The 27,168-nt window shown below is 40.2% G+C and overlaps 2 protein-coding genes across 7 annotated transcripts in view; both read right to left on the bottom strand.

Moving 5' to 3' along the window:
* TXNRD1 (thioredoxin reductase 1) overlaps positions 1 to 27,168 on the bottom strand; it is a 59,658-nt gene that overhangs the window by 29,076 nt on the left and 3,414 nt on the right. For 3 of the 6 annotated variants that reach the window (XM_073213756.1, XM_073213758.1, XM_073213757.1), the window contains exons 3-8: positions 10,935 to 11,260; positions 9,800 to 9,922; positions 8,306 to 8,378; positions 5,351 to 5,470; positions 1,500 to 1,642; positions 1,002 to 1,117 (exon numbers count right to left, since the gene is read on the bottom strand). In XM_073213756.1, coding sequence (XP_073069857.1) covers positions 1,002 to 1,117; positions 1,500 to 1,642; positions 5,351 to 5,470; positions 8,306 to 8,378; positions 9,800 to 9,922; positions 10,935 to 11,228 — 869 coding nt within the window. In that variant the 5' untranslated portion in view covers positions 11,229 to 11,260. The remainder of the gene's footprint in view (positions 1 to 1,001; positions 1,118 to 1,499; positions 1,643 to 5,350; positions 5,471 to 8,305; positions 8,379 to 9,799; positions 9,923 to 10,934; positions 11,261 to 27,168) is intronic. The other 3 variants (XM_073213759.1, XM_073213760.1, XM_073213761.1) reach the window with 1 other exon arrangement.
* On the bottom strand, positions 17,201 to 21,958 carry EID3 (EP300 interacting inhibitor of differentiation 3). The gene has a single exon (XM_017657292.3). The coding sequence runs from the start codon at positions 18,637 to 18,639 to the stop codon at positions 17,512 to 17,514; it is 1,128 nt and encodes a 375-aa protein (XP_017512781.3). The 5' UTR covers positions 18,640 to 21,958; the 3' UTR covers positions 17,201 to 17,511.

The raw sequence follows: 27,168 nt of genomic DNA, 5'->3' as shown, positions 1-27,168 counted from the left end.
AAAATCTGTGTGACTTCCTCATATCTCAGATACCAATTATCAAAAGTGGGGAGAAGAGTGGGAAAAATAAATTATAAAAAGCAATGAATTATAAAAAGCAAATCCTGACAAAGTCTTCTAGTCGAGAATACTCTGTAACATATAGGAGATCATAAAAGCATTAATAAGAAATGAGTTTTATAAAATATGAGAAGGGAGCCTAAACAAGACAACAAAGATGACAGCTGCCACTTGAACTGCTCCTATATGACGCACAAAGGAAAAAAACCATGCTCCCCAAAAAGAGAGCGAGAGAGGCAGAGGGACTGAAAAACGAGTAATTTATAACACAATCAGAAACTCCTGGGCAAAAAGCATTCAAGAGGACATATTTATCAATTATCTGTCATAATGTCTTCATAATTTAATTTAAAACTGAACAATAATACCGGTATTATCATGCAATGGGCGAGTATCAATCACACAGCAAAACCTTCTTACTTGACTCACTTATTTCAAAAGTTACATTTATGAGCTAAGACCATTTGAATAGCAATGAGTAGGGATGAGGGTCTGATAAACCTAAAATGGTGTATATCCTCTAATTCTTTTAGTATTCACATTACAAGTGTAAAAGGGTAATAGACGATCCTAGTTTTGCCCCAGAAATGTATATACATATGTATCATTTTACAAAATGCTTATGAATATCCATCTAATTTTACATATTATACACTTAAAATATATGCTTACACATATATAAATTTCAATCACAAATATAAATATAAGCATATACCTGTTAGCAGTGAGGTTAACTCTGGGTGGTAGGATGACCAATGTTTACAATTTCAAAATTTTTAAATGTTCTCTTTTTCCTTTTCCCAATCCCCTGCCCTACTGGGCAATAATGTGGCAAAAAGATCTTAAGTTCTAGGAAATGGATTAAATGGGTCTGGAGAAAAAGAGGGAAAGCTTAAATCCACAATGGCTTTTTTCTTTTTCCCCTGCAATTTTTTCCTTACCTGCTGATGCAGTATTCTCTGTCACCAGGAATGCCCAAGTAACGTGGCCTTTCACCAGTAGCAATCAGAAATCTCTCTGCTGAATAGATTTTTTCTTTGCCTTTGTTATTTGTTGTCTATGAAGGAACCAATAAGTTCATTTTAATGTAATTATCCCTTAGAATTGTAAGCTTTATGGTTAACAAAGGCCATTCACCACATGGTCCAATCTGATCCTCTTAAATAAGAGATTAAGGCTCTGAGTAACCACAGAACCTGCTCAAGATCACAATGCTAGTAGGTGGCAGAGCCAAGACGTGAATCCAGGTAATAGGGCCCCCAATCCAAACCCACATTCTTCACCACCCCACAAGAGAGGTGGGCCTGCAAAAGCGAACTGAACAGTCTGGGTCGAGGTAGCTACCGCCCTTAGGATAATTACCTTCTTTTCTCCTCCCCTGCCCCCAGGCAAAGCTTCAAACAAACAAAACAAAGGCACTCAGGCTGTCACACAATTACCTTAATCCTATGGGGACCGACAAACTCCCCGTACGCATTCTCATAGGTGACTTTTTTCTCCCGAAGTGCTACCCGGTAGCCCCAGTTCAGAGAGCCAATGTGGTTCTGCACAGCTTCGGTCATTTTTTCCCAGTCATGTTTAACTGCACAAGAAAATAAGACAAAATGCTTAGCTTCTCAACTGCCTCACAAAGATTCTTTCTCGAGAACTATTCAGGAGGAATGCTGAGCAGAGCTGGCAGTCTGAGAAGTCAAGCCCTTCACTTGAAGCACATGAACAGCCTTTTCATCTTCAAATATTCTTTCCCTTTTAGGAAACTACCGTACAATTAAACAACGCAAGGCTTTCTGGTAACCCTTAGGACTCAAATAACCACACACGTGTTTTTTCTCATTTACTAGAGATGAACAGGAAGTTTACTTCAGTTCAATTTTTTAAAAAAGTGACTGTGAAGCCACAGTGGTTGTGATAGGAGAGGACTAGGTGCTGGGGGCGGGGAGTGCGGAACACTGCAGGGAATTCCAACCTATCCTGTGGCCTCTGTCTACCACCATATTAACAGAGGCAGGAACCCTGTCCCTCCACCAGGAACGGGATGGAACGGTGTCACCCTCCCCAACGGGCCCCCACCGAGCTGCAACAATGAACACTTCATCAATTCCATTTTATACGCCTCCCTGCCTCCCTGCCTCCCTCCTCTCTGTCCCTCCCTCCTCTTCCCTCCCTCTCCCTCCCTCCTCTCCTCTCTCCTTCTCTTTTTTAAACTAGAGTATTTCAAGCAAATTCCAGATACTTTTTTTTTTTTTAATGTTTTTGGGGTCAGTCATGCTAAATGTCCTTTATAGTTCCGTACAACAAGGAGCCACCCAGCCCAGCGTGCCAGTAACACACCCAAGGAGAATAATGAACCAGATCAAAGGGAAGAGTCACTTCGGAAATTTTAACAACTGTAGAACTGAGTAGCTTACACTCTACAAATCCTACAGGGGATAACATATTCTAAAGTAAGACACTGCTAAGATTAAATAATAGCACCATTAAATTCAATTTGTACTTCAATAAATTCAAATCCAATGATTAGACATATTCCAACCTTAACCCGGTTACAGCCTTCTTCTGAAAACCCCCTGCCCATACCCAAGGTCCTTCACCCTCTGGTAGAGTAGGCAGCCACGCCCACTCCCAGTCTCCATGAACCAGTGATGTTGCTTTCTTTGTAATGACAGGATCCTAAAACTTCTTCTAATACTTTAATTTTTTAAAGGCACATTTAATTCTTAAGCATAGAACCCTAACAGGTAAGTCTGAAAAATTAAAGCCAATAAATCTTCCAGAAAGGACCGATTCATCCAGTTTATATGACAGAGCTCAAGTAATTTTTATTTTAAGGCCTGAGACTTTTTCTGTGCATTCTCAATTTGGAGCTTTAAGAAAAGCACAGATCACAGGCTGAGTCCTGGATGTGTCACTCCCGGGTCACCTGAGCAGATTCAGCTGAGCTGCATGGCCTGAGTCCCTTTCCTTCCTCACCACTCTCAGAACTATCTGCGAGGTCAGAGAAGACAGTTTTCCTAGAAAACTGGTCAAGGACATGAGATTAGATAGGTTTCTATTGAAAAATACAAAGTAAGCCTCACAATTCATATGTTGGGAACATGAAATATACCTCCAAGTTTCTTTCTTTCTCTCGAACCTAATGACATAAAGTAGTCTATTTAAATCCACTGTATTCTTCACATAAAAAAGAAATGACTACTCCTCCCTCAGTGGGGGTCCTGGCAGGTTCAACAGGCCACGCCCACAAGCCCCACGTGCTCCCACGAAGCCCCACTCCTGTTTCACAGCTGCTGCAGGCCCCAGGTTTAAAGAGAAAGGCTGCCCATCGTGTCACTGAACACACCACCAAGCTTCATGTAGGAAGAGTGCAGGGAACTAAACAGAGTGCATGGCTCCTCAATAGCTCTCACTGAAGACTGGGATTGCTGCTGCCAAACACAGGAGGTGGAAGGTATAAACAGAGAAAATTATGTATTTCTATCCTTAAAACCTCGGAAGGGGGAGGAAGCACAGAAGAGGCAAAACTGTTACATGAGTTGAGTAAATAGCTTCTGTAAGGACAGACAAAAGAACATTCAGTTGGCTCACAGTTTTAAAAGTCCACAAGATTCAGGGAGCTTTGCTGGTTTGAATGTACGTACAGACCTGGACTGTGCTGGTAGCGGCTCTTTATCACCTCAACCACTTTACATTTCTTAGTTCTTTATTAACTTAGAATAAATTCACCATCAATAAGTATAGCCAGGGCTTATTTTTGTCACTTAACAGCTACAGAGACATTCTTTTGCTGGTAAGCTCTGTCAATCCATCAAGTTATTTTACCACCCACCTGATTATTGAATTTATCAGAATTATACTTACTTGGCCCTATTAATCAAAATAACATTAAACAGAAACCTGTACTTACCTAGTTTTTTAAGATTCTAAAGATCTACTACATAAATTTCCCTACATTTCTACCTAAATTAAGCAATTCTGCTACACTGACTTCATTTTTCCTAAGAGTTGATAGTTTAAAGCTAACATCAACTAGTACAACATACCAGTTTGAGTCCTAACCCTATACAAATGAATAGAAATTGTGTGACTCTGAGTTACAGCTCCCCAGCACTGCTGTTTACCTAGATTGAAGGGCCAGTGGCATTCACTATGAAGAGAGTATATGAAAAGTATAAAGCTACAAAAATCGAAACTTGTTTGGAACGACCTTATGCTTTCCAACAAATTCTAGACTTTTTCAGATTCATGTTCTTGTTACATGCCCTTCTTCTTAAGAGGAAACTAACTTGGTTCAAATGTACAATGTCCTATTATACTTGTAAATTAAAAATACAGAACCAAGTACTTGGCAGAATCTACTCCAATTTATTGAAACTGGAGGAAGAATTATAAGTAGCCAAGTCCAGGAGACAGGTTCAGAAGTAACACTTGCTGAGGAGCAGGTATTTTAATCATACTACTGTGTTTAATCCTCATCACACAGGCAATAAATGGCAAAGTCAGGTCTATTACAAAAACCTACTTTAAGGGGACAAGGTGGGTAAAGGAAAGATCTTAACCCTAGGTATCCTAGGGACAGAAATCCACTGAAAACACTGGTCAAGACAATGTGTGAAATGATGGTGGGGAGAGGCACGTGTCACAGATCTTATAAGTGTGGTCAGAAAATGGATAGGTCTTAGGTTTTTCCTTTAAAGGGCACAGAAGAAAAATCGGAGCATGCCCTGCAGGCTATATATGCCTATGTTATTAACTGACCATGAAGCTTTATATACCAGGCTTCATTTTTTTTCTTCTACCAAACAATGCTATCTACTTTCTAAAGTTGGCAAATTCCTCTTCAACTTTATTAGGGTTTCTAGGGGATCCTAAATACTTTTAATCCAACAAAGACTGACCATTCCCTTCTCAACAAATAAACAATCCCCCACCCCCAAAGTATCAACTCATAAAACAGACATCTCTGGAGAGAGGAATATCCAACAGCTTCAAAGGAAAGCAAGTATAAAACTCCCTTATAAAACCACTACAAAGTTAAGAGAATTTATTCCAAAGATTTCTGGTTTTCTATTTTAGAAAGATACTCCAAGGGCATTAACTGTTCTCATCATAATAGCTATGTAGCTACCTGACACAGAATAAATGCAGCGATTTTATCCATGAAAACTGTAAACAATAAAAACAACTTTCAGGTTATTTGCTAGTCTTATAAAATTGCATGGTACATATTTATCTCAAGATCACAACTCAAACCCCCACAAGCACACATGGAAGAGGAGTTTTCCATCCATACCCGTCTCCCCAATGTTCCATCCATAGGTTCGAGAGTCTTGCAGGGCTTGTCCTAACAAAGCTGCTTGATGCATCAGTTTTTTAGGTATGCAGCCCACATTCACGCATGTTCCTCCAAGGCCTGCAACAACATTGGGAGTCAGTTTATAGGTTGCTCCACAGTCCTTCAAAGAAGGTCAACAATTATTACCATTCTATAAAAGGTCATAATTTATTTGCTTAATGTAGTCAATACTATTTACGCAAGTTTACTCCTAAGTCTCATGACATTTCCAAGTTCAGAAAGCCTCATACACCTAACACAGTGACATCATCCTACATAAAAGCAAAAAAGGGGAATTTCCACAATTTCCATATACTCAAAGGACTGAAAATTAATTGACTGCTGAAAAAGATGCCAGAAATTGAAATTTTACTTTGTGAACAACCCTATGCCTGTCACTGAATCTGTGACGGGAACTAACTGATAAAGGAGTTATTTAGCTGGGGAGGTTGGACTGCAGTGGGTCCCGAAACTACAGAATTTGGCATATATGAGCATTTTTTAAAGGAGATGGTCTGTAGCTTTTGTGGAGTCTCACAAAAGGACACATGACCAAAAAACCCCAAAGGGTTAGCACCCTTGAGCCAAAGGAACATGGTGATCACTTGTCTCCATTAGAATAAAATGTGGGCAGGTGGGGAGGGAGCCAAAATGGCAGCGGGGTAGAGCAGGGACGTGGGACAAGCGTCATGATTAACTTTTCTTGCCTATGATGAAAAATGAGGATGAAAACAGTAACAACAGGAAGGACCCCATCTTACCACTAAGATTCCATTTTTAAAAAAAGGGAGTTATGAGGTGAGATTCTTAACCCTGCTTAGGGTAACCACTATCTTGGAGAAGAACAGGATGAAGAAACCTCTTGTGTTAAGTTTATCTTACAGAATATTTAGAGGACTGAGACTGTGGATGGTGACACAACATCTCTCACCAGAGACAGACACCATGAGACTAGATGTCAAGCCTATGCACCCCCCCACCCCCTGGCCCTTTGCCCCATTCTTGAAACCCTTAAAAGACAGAATCCTAAACCTGTAAGCGAGCCTCCTCTCTGAGGCTGCCTAACCTCCTCTTTCTTCGGTGTACTTTGCCTTAAATAAAGACTTCTCGCTGCTCAACTTACTGCATTTTGTCTCTGTACTTTTTCAAGCCTCTTGGGAGATTAAAATGAGACCCCTTTTCCCAGTGTAAGTGTCTATTACTTTGCCACTTCATTCAATTTTCTAGACTTAAGCACAAGTCTTCTCTCTCTCTGTCCTACTTCAGACAAGTAGGGAAGGGCTACTAAGATCTCTGATTTGGGCTTCCGTGTTCCCATCACCCGGGTGACCACCACAAGACTACAGCTGTACAATCGTGCTCCTTAGCAGCCTGCCTAGAAATCTCCTTCCTTAGCTTTGGGAAGTTCTCAGAACATAATCTACCCAGTGCTCTGTGGCTCCCCCAAATCCTCAGGTGGTAGGGGCTGATTCAAGAAGATACTGGATGCCAGGTGACCCTGGCTTCCAGAGTTGGCAAGGGATCTGCCCTACACCGAGCAGTTCAATGAGCTTCCATTTCCTCCCGCTGCTCTTCCTTGCTCGCTCTCTGCCACCTGCATGGCTGCTGCCATTCGCTGCTACTCTTGCTTTAATGAATTCCTTCCTTACCTCCACTAATCTGACCTGTTTGAGAATTCTTTCTCATCCAGAGTTAAGAACCCTCCCCTGTTCGGGTTGAAGTTTGTCTAAGAGCACAGGGAGAGACCTCCCCAGACACAGCTGCCCGACTACAGCATGATTATGTAAGAGTGAGAGATGGCAGTGCACCTCACAGCTCAGGACACACCAACCAGCCCTGAGAATGCTACCAGCATCGTGGTGGAGCATAAGCTCCACAGGACAGAGGTTCTCCACAAGAACAGGGCCTGACACAAAATTGACACCTAGTACATGTTTGCTGAATGGACGCATAGAAACTGTGATGACCTCATCCAAAGTTTATGTTTCTTGCCTCCTCCTCATTTAAGCAGTCAAGGTATCTTGGTAAGATGTACATGTCACATTACTCCCCTCCTGGAAGACTTCCTACTATGCTTTGATGAGGTCCAAATTCCTCATTGTAACAAGGACCTGTGCAGTCTGACACCTGCCCTCCCCTCAATCTTACCTCCAGCTCCCCCACACACACCACAACCACACAGGACTGTTAGCCACCTCAGCGGAAAGCTGCCTGGAAGGTTCTTCCTCAGCATTTGGCACTTCTGGCCTCACCCAAATGCCACCTCTTCAGAGGCCTTCCTTTGCAACCTTCTCGAAGCTTAACTCTTTCCAGGCCCTCTCTATTCCACCAGATCATTTTTTTCAATATCACTTATCATAATTCTTTGGTTTCCCCACTAGAATGCAAACGCCCCAAGGACAGTAACTTCACGTTTACCGTGTTTACTGTCACATGCCTGCAGCCCTTGTTCTTAGTTAAGTGTTCAATAAATATTTGGTGAGTAAATGAATAATGAACATATAATTCACCAAGACTCAGAAGAAACAAGGACTATGCCTTAAGGTATCTGATTCCAGTTCTTCCTGAATGTAGGAGGTGGGTTCAAAACAGAAATCCACAGATAAAGTTTTTAACTTTCAGTTATTAAGCCACTAAGTATACTAGCTTATTACTCAAGTTAATTTTAAATCATCTTAACAGCTGTGGATGATAAGGTTTTGTATTATCTTGTCTTTGCACCAAAGAATTTAAATTTTCAATATTTAACTGGAATCTACTTTAACTTAACACAAGGCAAAGAGGTATATGTTTTTGGTTTTTGGGTTTCTTTTTAATTTTAATTCCTTAACTGGGTTTTAAGAGCCATTTAAACCAAAGCCAGAGGAAAAACCGCTCCTACAAATTCATTTCTAAAGTATTTTAAAAGCTTACCCCATCTAGTTCCAAGAGGGGTTGGAGTGACAAAATCCAGGACCAACACTTTCTTGTTATATTTGGCTGCCTCCTGGAAAATATAATTATTAAAATGAGTTGGAAAGGTTAACATGATAGACTAGAAAATGGGCTTTTAGAAACCCATGCTATTCTTACTAAGCTATAATGCCTAAAACATAGCCAGCTATTAATACGTGGGAATTTCATATACCATGATGATTAGTGCAACTCCAAGACAAAAATTAAACAATACTCGGATAGTCATAAGGGTAGCTTCAAAGAAATGCAAATTAGTTGTAAATATCACAGTCAACTGGAAACCCCAGACTCCTCTTACCTAATTCCTCTCAACCAGTAACCAATTAAGCAATATCTGAGAAATATGCGGCCATTCCTAAGCAACTGTAAGCAGCCAGTAAAGAAGATCTGCTGATAATCTATAACCCTTGATTCAACCTGCATCCTGTAAGATATTTTTTAGAGTACTTTGAAGTTTTATCTAATTCAGTGTCTAGGCAGAACACATTTTCTTCTGAAATTGTCAGATTCTCTAAAATTTTCATGTGAGAAGCCAATGAAAAGACTCATCTCTGTAGTCTCCAAATCTACTTTTGGGAAGGAATGACAACAGCCGGAAGTTCATTGTGCAGAGGAGCCTTCTTTTCCCCAGAGAGTAAGCTGTGTATTGGCAACCAGACCACCAAAGGTTATTTGAAAGGCCTCAGACTATGTGTCCTTCAAAACCAGCATCACTAAGGCAAAATACAATGGAATTCCTCCTGAACCATTTATAGCAAAGCACCACTTGATGCCAGACACTGGCCTACTCCTACTCTGGGCCACCTCATTTGAATCTATCTTTACTGATTCTCCACAAGCTCCATCTTGGAGGAGTATGACCCCCTCATCTTTCACGAGAACCTGTTGGGGAAGGATGACAGGCCCAAGGGCCCCTCACAGGTAGAAAATGTATCTCAATTCAGGGCCAGGAACCTCACCCCCTTAACCTCTCCTATTTATACATCCTCCACTCATCATCTCCAGGCCACAGAGTTCACGGTTGTTCTTTTAGCCCACTTCACGGGAGGCAACCATTTTTAATAAATAAGTTTAAGAAATTCAACTGCTCATCTTTCTACTGGGGAAGATGGGTAGTGAATAAGGAAATCATTAAAGTGAAAATATAGTATTTATATTTAAAGAGTAAGAAATGTATTTATTTAATTTCAAACCATTTCCATACAATAACCTTATTATTTCTGAAAAATCTACCAAACTTGAAATGAAAATGTACCTCAGTACAGGGCCCACTATTTCAAACAAGCAGATCAATTTGGAAAATGATTTACAAAGTGGTCCCTTAATATGTCCTGCCCAAATTAATGTGCAAAATGTCAAAAGAGTGGCTCAAATTCCACAGAGAACCTGGAGAACTCTGTCAGGGATGTGACTCTTCTACCTAGGAGTCAGGCAACACACAAGGAGCCTTGCCTTGGCAGCTGCCAGTCCTCCGGAGCCCCCTCCAATGATGATGAGATCATAGTCATAGGACTCAGATAGATCCTCAGAGCCATTCATCTTCAATAGTCTTTGAAGTCGGCCCTCTTCATAAGCCTAAAAAAGAAAAACAATGGAAGGAGAAACAATTTAACTTAAAAGCATCAATGCCTGAAAAGTTTTGGGCAAAAATCTTTCTTTAAAGAAAAGCAAAAGGAACTTTCAAGGGAAAAATATTTGATTTACATTACAGCACACCAACAGAAATGTTCAACCTTCCCTCAAGTGGTGATCAGTAGCTTGTTTTCTCTTAGGATTGTCCTAATGCCTCTTCACATCACAACATCTACCTAAAAGTGTTCATATAGTACTTTTACATAAGGTCCTGATAGCCCAGTGAAACCAAATTCGGCCTAAATAAGTTTGGTCAGCCCTTTTCCCCACAATTGTTACGCTAGTTTTTAAATTAGGTTTTTAAAAACATTTGTTCTGTACTTTTTTAGTAGAACTATCAATACAACTTGGGAGCCAAGATGACTTTCAAGTCAAAGGTAGAATAATGAGTGGACTGTGGTGTCAGGTTAAGATAGGGGCCTGTAAATAGGAATCAAAACAGATTAGCCAAATATTTTAAGACTTTTCTACATTGTTTAGGTAAGGCATAAAACCCAGGAATTCAGAAAAAAAAATCATTGATATTTGCCTGCAGGAAAAGTTAAATGTAAAAGTCCCTGCTTTTGCAAGACATTTGAAGTAAGCAAAGAAAGGGGAGGTGGCGCTAAATAAACAAGCACGACTCTGTAAAGCTCACTTCTTTAATCTACCTATGCATGAAGCCTCATATATTATATTTAGTATTTTATTTCAATCTACCTGGTATGTAACAGGCTTTATAATATACATGCTAGACATTCAATCTTTAAAAATCATTTCATTCCACTAATTTTTATACATGTCAGTACATTTCATATTGAAACACTGTTTTGATGATAATATTTAGTATTACCTTTTATTAAAACAAAAATCTGTGCTACCATGAGGTAATGACTGCAAAAGTTAACAAGTACAAAAAAAGTGTTTCTAAAAAATCAAGTTTCAACCTTAAAAATCAAAAGGCCCCCAAACTTACCAGCCCAGACTGCACATTTTTCTCCTCCCTACCATCAGACGTAGGGGGCGAAAGGCAGAGCTTAGGGTCGGCAGAAGAGGATGCTGGGAATGTGGAAGGGGATGCAGTAAAAGGTGGAAGAGGCAGAGTACTGGGATTGCCTCTCGGCAGCACAGCAGGTAGTGATGGCTCGGGGACTGCAGGGACAACACCTGGAAGCCAGCAACAGTGGGGACAAGGCACCACCCTGACCGTCTGTACAAAAGGTCTAAAAGGAGAGGCCGGTAAACACAGCCAGTATTCATCAGCTGGCATGATGGCTGAGGCTCCTCCTCCAATATAAGGCACTGTGGGAGGAAAGACAACTGGGTAATAGTAGACATTCAGATCTAAGGATCAGTATAAGAATCAAACAGCACGTGTTACTCCCCAGTTCGTCTCAAAGAACATAAGGCAGACTTGCTGGTAAAAAGAATTAATAAATGCACCTAGATGCTCTTCTGGAAAAATTACTTTTTAAATCTCAGTCTCATTTTATCTGCATGTACTTAATAGAGAACACAACCACTGGCTGACCAGATGAAAACGACCCTTTCTGGTATCCATCTTCCCCTGGCCCTCCCTGCAACATACCTACTAGAACAAAAGAAAATGCATTGTTATGCTAAAATAGAAAGCCACATCCTCCCTCCACCAGTGTTTATAATGTTCTGTACTGAAATTCTGTATCAGCCCTAGGTTCTTATGGTTCAAGCTTAAAATAAAATTATATCAACCAGTGCACAGATTTTACAAAACAAGCTGAGTGAGCCTGAAAAGGTACTTTTCATCTGAAAACTACCATCAGCAAGACAGGTAACTGAAGCATTCAGATGGCCCCAGAAATAAACATGCTGTTTTCAAATTTTAATCCAACTTAAAACTGAAATTGCTGTCATTCAGCTCCAGGTAAGTAGTTTCATACCTGAAATATAAAAAACATATAAGACAGCTCCCCCAGACACTTTAAGACAGGAGCACACAGATGGGGTAAAGGAGAGAAAGAAAAATAACCATTTTCCTCCAAACACAACTGCTATAAATAGTGACTGCTGTCCATAGTAGCTGACAACAAGAGTCTTCAAATTTTTTAGTCTCAAGATCCCTTTACAACCTTGAATTATTTAGGACCCCAAAGAGCTTTGGTTAATAAGGGGCTTATTTATTAATATTTAGTTACTAGGAATTAAAACTAAAAATTTTTTTAGTATTTTAAATATTAAAACATCTAAAATTATTAAAATAGTAAATATCTTAAATATTAAACAAATAATTCGTTAAAGTATTTTTAATTAGTGAGAAGAGTGGCATTTTGTATCTTCATAATTCTCTTCAACGTCTGTCTTAATAAAAGACAGCTTATATCTTTCCTGTGTTCAGTCTGTTCCAATACCGTCATGTGGCTCTGGAAAACCCCATGATAGAGTTGTGAGAGAATTAGAATAAAAATGGCAAATAGCATCTTAGTATTATAAAGATAATTTTAACCTCAAGGACTTCCTGAAGGGGTCTCAGGGTGCCCCAGAGGAAGTTAATGTACCCCTGTACCTCACCTCACATAACTGCCAGGTTTGAGATACTACATATTAGCAGCCCAGTGGCTGTTGGGGAAAATCCCTTTTTTAGGTTACCAATTCTCCCCTTACTAAAGGGGACCTATCTGTGGCTGAAGTCAAGCTGTGAAGTGTTTGCAGGTGGTTCCCTGTACTTCCCTGAAATTCCCTCTTTCCATCAAATCCTGATCCACTACACAGACAGGCTGCATGTTATTTTTATTTAAAATACACATAACCCTTTCTAATGCATTCCTTTAGAATGTTGTTACAAGAACTCCTAAGACCCCAATGTAAGGCCCATATCTTACTTGCCTCCCTAAAGATTCCAACATATTTCTCCTTTTCTTTCTTGCAATTGTTAACCATGTTAGCAGAATGCTCAGCACAGGTGCTCCACCCCAATCCCTTAAGGTCCTTCAAGATTAAGCCAGAAGCCTTTACATGGTAGTGCCTGGGTTGGGTCCTCCTCTAGAGCCTACTGGCATCATCACACAATCCCATCAACTCTTAAGGACAGGAGTCTTGTCTCTCATCCCTGCATCACCAGGGCCAACTTTGCACATATGTGATGTTCAAAAATATTTACAGAATAAAAGACTTGGGTGTTAGTTACTACTCTACTCTGTATACAATAAGCTGGGCTTCAGTTCAGTTTTCTCATCCAGAAAAATAAAATGTGGGGTACACTAAAAAAGTATAAGCAATATAGTGTACTGGGTTAGGTGCTTAGATTTAGTCCAAATTTGAACCTGACTTTGCTGCTGCTATGTGATCATGGGCAAGTTCCTTAAATTCTCCTGCCCAGGTTCCTTGTTTGCAGGGATTGTATAACCTATTCCAGGTGCCAACTCCTGGTTTTCTGCAAAACCTGATTGCTGATGTTGCCAACAGGCTGCAGCATCCACTGGGGCTGTACCTCTAGAGAACTGTGGGTCAGGAAAGAAAAAACACTAAGTGATGGCTTAAATGCTATAGACTTTCTGGAAGAGACTGGGCCCTAGGCCTATGACAGGAGTTGGCAAACTACAGCCTTGCTGGACAGATCCAACCAGCTGGTTATTTTTGTGTTGTTTTTTTAACAGCTTCTCAGCCAAGAATGATTAACATTTTTAAATTATAAAGGGGAGAAAAATCAAGAGCATTACTTTATAATACATAATAATTCTATGAAATTCAAGTTTCAGTATCCATGAATAAAGCTTTATTGGAAAACAGCTACACCCACACATTTCAATATTGTCCATAGCTGCTGTTTTTGCGACAACAGCTCAGTGGATTCGTTCCAATAGGGGCCATATGGCCTACAAAGCTTAAAATACTATGTGGCTTTTTGCAGCAAAGAAATTTGCCAGTGCCTAAGCACAGGGAAATTTTGAGTCAATGCTGACAGATGGTGCCAGGTGGCAAGTACCAAGCAGTAATACTGAGGTGAGTACAAATCAAGGAATCCCCTTCCTGCTTAGGAAGTGGAGATGCTTGCTACACACCAATCTTCCTCCAGGGAGAATCAGGGAAGTTGAGTGTTCATGACCAATTAAGTATCTGGATCTTCAGCTATCATGCACCTAAAATATCTAGGGCCAAGGTAATATTTAGTATTTAATTCTGTATGAAATACTAACAAATTATAAATAAAACAGATTCTACTTCAAAGAGTGTTTCAAGTGCCTCTTCCTGGGGGCCTTCCCTCACCACCTTGAGGTAGTATCTCAGCCTCCTATCTGAACAGTTTTTCTTCAGAGCAATAATCATTAAAAGGAAACATGCTGTCTCCCCTCTGATAGGGGTCCCCCAACATCAAAGTTTGATCCCTAGAACCTGTGAATACATTATCTGTAAAAAGGGCCTTGGAGATGTGATTTAAGGATCTGATGATGGGAGATTTTCCAGGATTGCCCAAGGGGCCCAAATTAATCTCATGTATCCTTCTAAGAGGGAGGCAGAGGCAGACTTCATTACAGAACTAAGTGTGAAGAGAGAACTAAGAAGTTGCACTGTCAGCTTTGAACAGGGAGGAAGAGAGTGTCAATCAAGGAATGCAGGCAACATCCAAAAACTGAGAAAGGCAAGGACTCAGATTCTCCCCTCAAAGCCTCAGCAGGAACCAGCCTTGCTGCTACCCTGCCTTTAGACCACAGAAACAGATTTTGGATATACAACCTCCAGAATAGTAAGATAATAAATGTGTGCGGTTTTAAGCCACTAAACGGTAATTTGTTATAGCATCAATAGGAAACTAAATACACCCATCAAAATATACATTCCAAGCGATGGGCAATTCTTTGTCAGACACTTTTCCCCAGTGCGTAGAGCTGTGTCTGGCACAGTGGGGACTCAAACAGGTGAGTAAATTAACAAAGTGCCAGTTCCTCTCACTTGAAATGGATTCCCTAGAACAAAGGCAGTATGATGAGGAAGTCATGTCCACACTAAAGGAAACTGAATGAACCATGAGAGACATTACCATGAAAGGAGGTGGCAGAATGGACTTTCTGTCATCTAGAAAACAAGGCCCTAACCTGTGTGCTCAAAAAGTGCCACTATGCTAGATGTTTTATATATCCCATTTAACACTCAGAGAAGTCATTCCTTTTCATAAACGACAACAGAGAGGCCCACAGAGTAAGAAACTTGCCCGCGAGTGAAGAATTGGACCCTGGTGTAAATGATTACAAATTTCTTTGTTTTCTCATACCATACCCAATAATTTGTGCTTCAAAGTACTGGTCACATACATTTTCTGATTTTATCCTTACTACAAATTTAAGAGATAGATATTGTTCCCACTTGGCAACAAAAACCTTAAGGTTTACAGGTTCAATAATTTGTCCATAGTCTCTAACCAGAATGTTAAGAGTCAGTGTCTGATCCCAAGTCCTTTGATCAGAAAGTGGTTGTTATACAATAAAGTTCAAGTTAAAAAATTTTTCCCGTAATATTCTCCTAGTTGATTTTATTGAACCCATGAAATTTAAACCATTCTATATTAGTGGGAAAACAGAGACTTTCAGTTTGGTTCACACCTAATCTCTATAACTAAATTACCTATTGGTCAATTCTTTTTTCTTCCAGATGAGCACTTGCTTCTGTTTCCAAGTGATGAGACAACCCAGGTGTCATCATACCCAGTAAAGATAGAAGTAAGTGGTCAACTTAGTTTATGGTTTAACAGTTATAACATTAGAGAAGACCCAAAACACTGCCTTCCCCCTAAAGTGCCATGTTCTCTATTCAAGCTTTCAGTCATCACAGTCTCAAAATACTTCTATTAAGAACACTAGGCATCTAACAGAGCAATCTTGTGATGATGAAATCTTTGAAAAAAGCAGATCTTTTTGTTTTTAAGAGTTATCTTTTCCTCTAACAGTGAATCTCTGGAAAACCCAAGGAACTTGGTTGGTGGAGACATGCTGAAATGAGGATCAGTGAAATCAAGTGACGCTTCCACAATCATTAAATCAAAGGGTGGTAGTCACGGGAGGGTTAGCATTCCTTCATACAAAAAAGGGGGAAGATGATTACTTTAGAAAATAATTGGCAAAACTTCTGTTTTTTGCTAAAAACCACTATTACTGAAGAACCTTCTGCATGCACACACACACATACACACACAATCTCTCTCCTCTCGATCTGGACGTCATTTATTTAAGTCTTCGGACTTCTGTTCCCAGTGCCAACACCAGACTAAGTAGGAAATTTTATTATGACTGTCAGCGAAACAGACATTTATCCACCTGTCAAATAATGTTTAATGGCAAAATCCACCACTACCAAAGATAAGTTCCTGGGAAGATGAAGAAAAGCAGCTTATAGGTATGCTCACTGTTCTGTCAAAAGCTGTCTTAAAGACCCAAATTTTTGGTAGTCATCTCCAAATAAGGTAATTTACATTTTCAAAACAATTGCAATAAAAAGTCAAGTCTTTATGACTTTATATCACATGAAGAACATCTGCATAAATTAATCATGTGTTTCAGTTAAACAGGGACAGTTTCCAGGCATTTAAAGCCTTATGAAGAAATGCAAAACTGAACTGGGAACATTCAAGGCTGTTACATAATGAAACATCACTGACTCTGAAGGACACTCTGTGTACTAGCAGAAATTACAAAAGTATTCTGAAACTAGGGACCAGAGAAGATATTAACCAAGTAGATAAAGACTGTAACTGGATGTTAAAAGATTCTGTGCTTGAAATTATCTGACAAAAATATTTCCTACCTCTGAGGATATTAATAGGTGAGGTCATTCAATTTTTTTCCCAGTTTAACATTCAAACGTAATAGTTTTCCCAAAAAAACAAGTTTTCTGGTGCCATAATTTCTCACAATCCTATGAATCTGGCTTCCATATTGCCCTGCCTAGACTACCTTTCAAATCTTTGACCAATTCCTCCTCACCCTTCAGCTTAGTTGATGCCTTATCTACTCCAGTAGAGCTACTCTGTTTTGTCGAGTCCAATCACAGGATAAATTATTTATGATATGGACACTCATTAATCTTACTGAGTCCTCTTCGCACCGAAGTGTGGCATCTTTCTTTTTTACAATATTAACAGTGCATATTCACTGCCCTACAGATAAGTCTTTCTTGCCTACTTTTTTCACCCACTCACCCACTTGTCCCCCAACCTGGTTAGAAGCCCCATCTGGGATTCCTCTGGCTCCATGAAACACAAAAAGCAATGCAGTATCACATAGCATAGTAACTGATTTTATTGAGAACTATTAAATACCTTTAAATTTATAAATTTAAGACCTGATTTTTATTAGAGGGCATTCAAAAAGATTTCCCCATGAACATGCCAGTGAATTTTTTTTTAATAGCAAAATATCAGGGCAACATAACAAGAAAAATACACTACACAGTAAAACAACTTCTGATGTTCTAGAAAATACCTTTTCACTTTACAAGATACAGTAAGTGCTTCTATTTGGATTTTACTCTCCATTTTGAGATACTTCTTAAAAGCCACAAAATGCATCCTATACTAACACAAAACTTTAGTATGAGTTTGTAATCATAGCCTCTGATATTTCAAAAGTCGCCACAATATTTTTCCAGTCCTGTAAACTCAAAGATATAATTCCTTGCTTCCTGCCATGGTAACTGGGATCACTTCCCTCACCCATTTGGCTAATATTAATTGGCTCTAATATTGGCAGCCTGTCTTGGTCAAGCCTTATTCTTGCAAATCCATCCCTTATAATGAAAGAAACATAAAATATATTCTCCACAGTACGAGAAAAAGAGTTTGGATCAATCACAAACTCAAAATAGGACACGGGAGTATCAGGATACTTTCGAAAGTACGTTTGCAACAATCCCAAGATTCTTTCTACTTCTTTTTCTGTTGCCTCATGATTACTATTCAGGTCCAACTTTCTCAGTTTTTTAGGCATATCTCCATTTTCTTCTATTTTGTGAACTTTTTTCTGGTTTTCAAGTCGGGGCTTTGGTGTAGAAGACTCCAGCTTGAATGAACCAAAAATAAAGTGGAATGTTTCCGCTTGCAATATCCAGCATGTTGCTTCCTTTTGTACTGTCTCCCAGAAGGAAAGAGCGATATCATCATCACAAGCACTCAACTCTTTATGTCCATCATCTTCCATCCAGTTTAGACCCACGAATATAAACAGAAAGTCACAAAATGCTACTTGATTAAAAAAGCTCATGTCACAGTTTAGCTGCTTTGCCTTCTCTTTACCCAAATCAGAAGCCAAAACAAGAAACTGGGCATCAAGGGCTGCTTCCCTTGTTCGGCTCACTTCATCAAACAGAATGTTGGCTTCTTCAAGAGCCTGGGTCAACGTGTCGCTCGCAGCGTTCATTATATCTTCACGGTTCTGCTGGACGTTATAGATGAGCTGCCGGTACTGCCGGCGGATTATCCGGCACTTCTCCTCGTCGTCCACAAGCCCCAGGAGGCTGGGGGTTATTATGTCGGCCTCCCTGCAGCTGAGGTCGTCAGAGCTGCAGTCCGAGATGTCATCAGCCCCCTCCGCCACTTTCTTCATCCCTTCTTCCTCCTCTACCGCCTGCTTCACTGAGCGCACGCTGCGGGGGATGGTCACCACTCGCCCGCGTTCTCCCTCCACGCCTCCCCTCAGGGAATCCTTTTCATCCGACATGTCAGCGACGGGCGCTCAAGGGAACTAGGATGAAGTGAAGGCCTTCACGTTTATGACGACGTTTCCTCAGAGGCGGAAGTAGAGGGGTCGTCAGAACGGGGGCACGTCCGCCCCTGCGCACTGGAGCCGCCCGAGGCCCCGCCCACCCCAGCGGCCGCGGCGGAGCTGCCCGAGTCACGCATAAACCTGCGGAGCGCCCGCAGAAGCGGCCCGACCCACGCGCGAAGACAGGGTCACTGATGACTCATATTCGCGTTTACCGACGATGTCACCTAGCTTTCAAGAACACTGGGGGAGGGGGGAGGAAGGCTACTAAAGGTCTCGCGCTTTTAAACATCTGTTGTCTGTAGTTGGGTCGACCGGTTTTTAGTTCTCTGATTAAAAGGTGAGGTCTTTGGTTTTTTGTTTTTGAGAACTAAATTTGCCTAGATTATAAACAACCTGTAAGGCCAGGGATCTTGACACGCAAAACCTCCACTACCAATAGGCTGACCTCAGGGCTCACTTGTAAAGTGGTTGTTTGGAACTCATTGTTCATTATACAAATGTAAATTGAGTTAATTACCTATCCGGGCTGTGAAAAGCCAAATCCCCTCCAACCTACCCCATGGGGTGGGGCGGCCCGCAAACGTCTGTGCCAGGGGAAGCTCCCAGGAGAGCTCTGGGGGGTGCACAGTGCGGGGGAGACCTCATCACACAACAAATCTGTGGTTCTCCAAAGGTGTTAGAAAAAGCGGGTACGGTCTCCCCAAAAGAGCTGTTTACTTGGAAGCTACTAAAGGCCACAGACTCTGAATGGATAGTAAACATGAACCCTGAAAAGTGAGCAAAACTATGACGATTTTAAACACAATAAGGATAGGAAAGCAGTAATCTACTAACTAGGGCGGAAAATGCACCCACTAGTTCAGTGGGAATTCAAGTTGGAGATGGCTCAACTCCTCAGTCACACCAGTAGCAAAGTATACATAACAATGGGAAGAAATACATCTTTTTAAAGAGAAAGTGTACTCAGCAACCCACAAAATAGAAGGTTTTGACAATTTCAGTAGATGCCCTTTTAACAGAGAGGGAGAAAGGAGATGGAGACATCCCCTGAACCACACCACACAGTACCTGTCGACCTGAGTTTCAAGGTACCCGGAATTAACTCTACCTTCCTTCCTGTACATCTAGACTGGTTCACTTTTCTTTGACATTAACAGAAAGTTCCTGGCAAATGCACAAATAGCAAAACCTAGTAAAAGTTACTCCAAAGTAATTTATATTACCATTTGTCCACCATTATTTTAAGTAGGGGCAATTCAGGAAGAAACATGCATTTTTTCAGAAACACCGTGCATTATGGTTTTGTATGTACATATATTATCCTGCTTGATTGGACTGTTAGCTTCTCTAAACTTGGTTTTAAATCTTCCATGCAAACCCATTCTCACATGGATGCAATTGAGTATGTTTGAATGTACAAATGTAGATGAAAAACTTTGTTCAGCATCTACTGCAAGTTATCTAACAGCAAAAGATTAATTTCATAGATTAGTGGAAGAAACAGATCCTACACATTTTATGTAGAAGTTCACTCCTTTTCAGAAAGTCGGTCTTTTCTCTTAACGAAAAACAGGAGAAAAACAAAGTTGGGACACAGAGTCATCATCAAAGGGCCGTATTTTGCCCCCAAGTCTTAGATGAATATACATAGTTAATTCCAAGTCCCAAATCCAAAAAGTTAGTTTTCATAGTTAATCATACTCTTGGGAGCCTCACCTTCCCAACCCTACAGTGCCTGTTTTCTCTGGGCTCAGAGAAGGTTAAACAGGCTAACACTAATTTGCTCCATACAGTCTTTCATCTTAAGAATTTCAAAAGGCTTTAGAAAAATTAATTAATTAATTATCCTAACTGACCTTACAGTATTACTAATACCTTTTACAGAGATTTCTCAGGAATCAACAGGCCAGAGAACTTGCTTGGAGCAACATAACACATCAAAACAGGCATCATACTATTAGGATGGAATTTTCAGTGCTGAATTCAACCTACCCTAGACCCTTGTCCGAGAACCTTAGAAGCATGTAACTTGAGCAACCTCACAAAGTCATACTAGCATTGTATTCTGCTTTTTAAATCTGTCTTGAGAGCACAAGGTTTAGATGTCACTACAAAGAATCTCAAGTCTAATGATTTTCCCTACTCATTTAAGAATGAGATTTCTACACTTGTGAATCTTTAAATCACTAAACAGTGATATTTCTAACATAAGGTCCAATTACTAGTAATAATTATGTAAGTGCAGCTTAAAAAGGAACCAGCAATACATATTTTCAGTTATACTGGTATGCTTCCATCTGACTTCTAACAGAAAGCAGAAGTGCAGTAGTACTTCAGAGAAATCACTCAAGTCTACCTTCTTTACTCAGTAAAGACTAGTTCAGGCATCCATGACATATAGCTTGGCCTCTAAGTTGATTCAGTTCTCCTCTTCCCCTGTCCCTTTCAGAACTGCTGCTAAGGGTTCCTTACAGCTCTGCATTTCCTTTCTTGTTTTCTCCAGTTTTGTCTTCTGTATTACTTTCCAGTCCCTTTGCTAGGACTTCAGAGTCATTCACTCCCAGCACTCAGCCCTCTCCCAGACCTCCCCTCCTCAGTGCTAAACACAAACATGATGCGGTGGACATCAGAGGTTACAGGTCTCCCTATAGCCAAATAAAACAAGACTTACACAGCGTCCCCTTATCTCACTGGGGGTTTTATTGCAGGATTAATCTATAACAAATAGATGTTTAAGAGACCTCTGAACCAAAGCTGGGAACCAGTCAGGCTGGAGCTCCGTACTCTTAACATTATCGTGTTATCTGCTACCTCCCCTAAACTTTTCTGTTGCTTCCTTACACAGTACTTTCCCCTCATCCCACCAGGCTACCTATTTAATACTGAGCCAGGAAGAAACATAGTAAAAGCCCTACTTTAATTTGTCACAGTAGCAGGATGTTAGGTATATTTTCTCTCTTCTCTTAATTTCTTCTAAGGTTATGTTTGTGTGTGTGTGTGTTTTTGCTTTGTTTGGCTTTTTGGTATAAAGGTAATCTTTGCTATGATCAAGGCAGATATCTATGTTTTCTAAATGACAGTGGACAGTGGAAGGAGGCAAGCTTGGATTCCAATCTTGACTTTTTAGCTATTAGTGTTATCTTAGGTAGGTTGCTCAACCTCTCGACCTCAATTTCCTCATTTGTAAGATGGAAATACTGCTACTTACAAAGTTACTCTCTAAGTATTGAATGAGAATGATGCAAGAGATTCAACAATATTTTGAACTACTGAACAAATAATTTATAAATCTTAAATTATCTCAAAAATAGCAAATGTTTAATAAACATTAGATACTAAGTAGAAAAAAAATGTATACAAAACAGTAACTTCACTCCTGGATGTTGTTTTAGGAACAGAGAAATACTATAAAGGTTAAATCCTTAAGGAGGAGTACAGGAATATATCCCAGTATAACAAATACCAGTGAAAAGAACTTTTCCATATAATCAAACTTTAAAACCTATACTTATGTTCAATAACAAGTGTATATAGTACTTTGAAGGGTAAACCTCTCTACTAGATATACTAAAGCAGATCCATGAACAATTTGAGGTTCTAGGCACAATTATTTAGGCATATTTTTCTCATGAATGGCTCCCTGGATTTCAGCACATTCTTTTAAAAACCCAGTATCCAAAAGATGATTTAAATTAACTATTCTATTCAAGTAAGCTTGCCTCATTGTTAGTGAAGTGAAAGAAATCAACAGTGAAGTCCCACAAAATAATTTGGACCCATGCACTGAAATACTTTTAGAGTATATAAATTTCCACCCTTGCTGTGTGGTCAAAGTCATATGCTTAACTGACACTTCAGGAAACCCAGTGCTGGCTGACTTGCCAAGTCTCAAGAATGAACAGAAACAAGATGAGTGAAATAAGGAGAACAAAACCTTTCCAGGTTATAAGAGCAACTATCAACTCCCCTGGGATACCTCAGAAGTCAGCAATGACCAAGAAGATCACCTTGATAGACTAGGGGTAGGAAAGCATTAGGTCTGTGGCTTTTGAAGGAGTCAGCCTTGAAGGGACTCAGCTCTGGAAGCTAAGGTTCAAATCAAAACCAGTGCTTTATTAATTTCTACTTACTTTCTTCAGGGTTTCGGAAACCCTGATATCTACTGGATATTTTCTCTACCATATGGAGTGGTATGTGACTCTTTGTAAAAAAATCACATGCAAACATTTGTTGACAAATGTATTTTAAATATATACATTGCCCTTCAGACTTCTGTTAGAGACAACATAGACAGTGCCTAGCCCAGTAGGGAGAAAACAGGTGCTCAATGTAACAGTAGCTAAATAGATGTAACGTGACTTTCTTCTCAACTGACCTGGACACACCTCCATAACTGCTAAGGGTACACAATGCTGCTGTCATACAGCTGTTTAAAATTCTGAACTGCTTTATATGCTGTCTAGAATCTCTCCTGAAAACACTGGTCTCTGATAGACAGTACATCTTCACAAAATCAGATACTTTGGAGCTAAATCCCTCATTTAAGTTTGAGAGTCTTTTCTGGCCCTACCATCAATCCATTCATTCAACAAATATTATCGAATGCATGCTAGCTGTTAAAAAAAAAAAACAAGGAAGATACAAAAATAAATCTGTTGATCCTAAAGAAACATACAATTTGGTGGGCACAGGGGAATGCAGATCCACTCAGCAAGCATGTAATGAATGAACACTAACTGGCCAGAGCAATGCTAGGAACATCAAGATTTGCGTGGGCTCAGCCCTGAGTCATGAGCACACAATCACGCTAGGGAGACGCAGGCATGTATCCCAATAGCAATAACCCGAAGTCAAGGGCCGGAAGTGTGAGTTATACAGACAGGCCTGGGTTCCATTCCTGGCTCTGTAATCTGGTCTGGGCATGCTCCTTAAATCCTCAGGGCCTCCATATTCTCATCTGTAAACTGGATAATACCACCTCTTTCACAGGACTATTGTGAGGATTTAATCAACTAGGTTACAGCACTTAGATTCTGACACATAGTAGACATTCAATAAATGGTAGCTACTATTGTAGGTATGTTCACATAAATATTTGCTGAGTTCTAATAGAGACCTGGGATCATAGGCACAAAGGCCACTTCTGATATGTAAGCCAAAGATGATTGTTGGCAGTATTCCTTTTTCCAGAGCTAAGGATTTGTAGGAGTACTGCTGTAGCACCAAGGGAAAGAATGGCCAGCTCTGGTCATGTACTCTAAAACAGGTAAGCAGTTGAGCAGAAGAGTACTCCAGAACTAAAATAAAGAATAGAATGGAGGGAAATTTTACAGACAATCGCTGCAACAGTATTCCCAGAGCTTCCAGTAGATAGGTAAGAAGCAGATCTGGAGATAACCATAATAGCAGTTTGGGGTCAGACCCTGAGAACAAAGACTACCAAGCTAAGGAATATGCCCTTTATCCTGGGGGCTGACTTGGAGGCAGCAAAGCAGCAAACTCTGGCAGGTTGGACTGGAAAGGGAGGGAGATCCAAAGTGAGAGGCCAGTTAGAGATTGCTGAATGGCTCAGGCAAGACGCAATGCGCATCTGAAGCCCTAGGCACATAATGTGGGAAACAGGCCCTGCCAAGTGAGCAGAAAGGCCTGGTAATGGGAAATCCGAAGCCTGCACCTCCAGATACGTGGCAAAAGAGAGGTTGTGCTGTCACTTGGTTAAAGTGGTAGGATGCACTGGGTCGCAACTCGGGTTCACAAGTAGTAAAAAGTTTACTATCTAGTCAGCACCAGATAAATTTATCTGCAATTCTAACATCTATGCCTTTTAAAGCTTGCTAGTCCTCACTCCTTACACCTTAGATAAACCAGAGCTTGTTCACTTCCCCATCTTCAAAGCAGTCCTTTAATTCTCCTCAGGCCTCAACCTTAACAAGCCTAAAGCAGAGGGACTTACTCATCTTCCCATTAAGGGATTATCTAACAAAAGAATCCAAAGAAATCCAAGTTTTCTATCAGCTCTGGTAGCATATTAAGAAAGAAAAGGGATGGCTGAAGAGTTATTAAATTACACTCACTTCCTGATGACTTTTCAGTTAAGAGGCTGGCTTCTGGTAACTTTACAAGTTAGGCAGGAAAGTTAGGACCTGCCTTTGTTTCAGTGTCTACCCCCACGCCCACCTCTCCCAGGCTAGAACAGGGGGCCCCCAAGCCTGACTACAACAGGGTCACACCTCAGCTCCTCCCACATCATCTCCAGAACTTACTCACGCCCTGCTTTGTGTCTGTCATCTCTCTTATTATCACCTTGAAGAAGTTAAGCCCTATGTTGCCAGTTTTATCTCCCAACACCATTATCTCAAAATTACTAAAGTTTTAACTACATCCAGCACCTCAGTATTTCCTTCCATAAGCAAATTTTCATTCACTTTGCTTTTCCTCTCAGCACAGGCACTTACACAAGTGGTTTCAAAACTCTGGAATCATGGAGACACTGACTTATTTATATGCAAGAAAAGTTCCCTATAAGAATACTTGCAATATTATCCTTAAGAACTAAAATGTTTATGAAAGCCAGATGTCTCTGAGCAAATAGGAACTCTAGTCATAGTTCTTTGAATTTAATAGCTCCCTAGTTCCAATTTCACACATGGACACAAGCCCTGGCTACAGACAGTGTATTTTCTTATTTTTCTATTTAGGTATAAAATAGTACTTGCCTGTTGAGTTACCATTTGCTACCTTCTAACTAACATTTTTTGGGTATTAAAGAGGTAGTCCTTTGTTGGATTTCCCCCAATTCTAATTACTTAGCAGTTGATCTTGGCCAAACTACCTAATATATTAAAGTAAGTCTCAAGCATGATAATTATCATAAGAATTACCTGAGGGTGCTTGCTTAAAATAAATTTAAAAAGGCAAATCCCAGTGCCTTGCAGAGGCTTCACTTAACCAGACCTCAGGTAAAGCCCAGGTATTCAAGCTTAACAAGCACTCCAGGGAATTCTATGCAGGTGGCGTGCAGACTACAACTTCTTGAAACCCTTCTTGAATGCCTTCAACCATCCTATAGGTATCACCTAAGCGCATCAGTCCAGCGGGGTCCTCGCCCCTTGCCTTCTGTAGTACACCAGGAGGGCAAGGCACATTTTGTTGCTACTTCTATTGTTTACTAAGGGCAAAGAATGACAAAAGAAACAATATTAAGAGGAAAATGGAAGAGCAGACATTTTAGAGTACCCTCCCCATTATGTGTTGCAATTGAGGTATGAAATCTTTACAGGTGTGAACTTCAGGATTCTAACAGTAATCCTGTAAAGCACTCAAATTTTTCCACTATATAAATGCCTTTCTCCATTCACACCCCATATTTCCTAAAGATTTTCAGAACCCACCATCTACCCCAAATGTGGGCAACAATTGGCTAGCTACTCACAAACGTTTCAAACCAGTAGCCCTCACCTTATTGTGTCTCTTCTTCCATTTCTCAGTACTCACTAAACACCAAAAATAAATCAGATGATAGTGTGGTTAAGTTTACTGTAAAGAGGTGCGTGAAATGATTTTTTAAATTTAATTATGATTTGGTGGTATGCTTTTCATTCATGACATTGCATCTCACTGAATGGCTGAAATTGGCTTGAAACAACTGTCAATTGAAAACAACTATCAATAAAGTTGAGGTAGAGCACAGACACTGGACAACCATCACAATTAATTTTTCCTACCTATGATGAAACGGAAAGATATAAAACAGTATAGTAAGTAAAACAGGAGGGACACCATCTTAAGGCTAAGATTCCATTTTAAAAAACAGGGAGTTAGGAGATAAACGATTCCTAGCATATAGTACTAGCCAATGACCAACCGTATCTTAAGGCAGGCCAAGCAGACTTAAAGGGTATGTTTCCACTTGAGGTTAACCATTAAAAGAACAGGATCAATAAATTCCTTGTGTCAAGTTTATCTTACATAATATTTAGAGGACTGACTATATGGATGATGTCTCTCACCCAGACAGACATCATGAGACCATAAATCAAGCCTACACCCCCTGACCCTTTGCTCCATTACTGAAATCCTCAGAAGACAGTATCCCAAACCCTGAATCTCAAAGCTTTAAGCATGCCTCCTGAGGCTGCCCACACTCCCCTTTGTGTGTGTACTTTGCCTTAAATAAAGCCTACTTGCTACCCAACTTACTGCATTTTGTCTCTACGCTCTTGCAGATGGTAGGGGCTTAGTTCCCATGCTGTGCAGATTCTTTGTAACTTCACTATTTCACTCAATTGTCTAGACTTAAGTACAAGTTGTCACTCTCTCTACTTCGGACTAGTAGGGAAGGGCTACTAAGATCTGATTTGGGCTTGTAATTTCCTGTCAACTGAGTTCCCCGGACAGGACTGCATCTGTAAGATCATGCTCTTTAGTAGCTTGCCCAAAATTGTTTTGAGCAAGTTCTGAGAACATAATCTCACTCCATTC

The sequence above is a fragment of the Manis javanica genome, chromosome 10 (genome assembly GCF_040802235.1).
Source record: "Manis javanica isolate MJ-LG chromosome 10, MJ_LKY, whole genome shotgun sequence".
NCBI lineage: Eukaryota > Metazoa > Chordata > Mammalia > Pholidota > Manidae > Manis > Manis javanica.
This window is presented reverse-complemented; position numbering and strand designations above follow the sequence as displayed.

Coding starts and splice junctions, on each gene's coding strand:
- EID3 (XM_017657292.3), bottom strand. CDS start 18,639: ATGTCGGATGAAAAGGATTCCCTGAGGGGAGGCGTGGAGGGAGAACGC.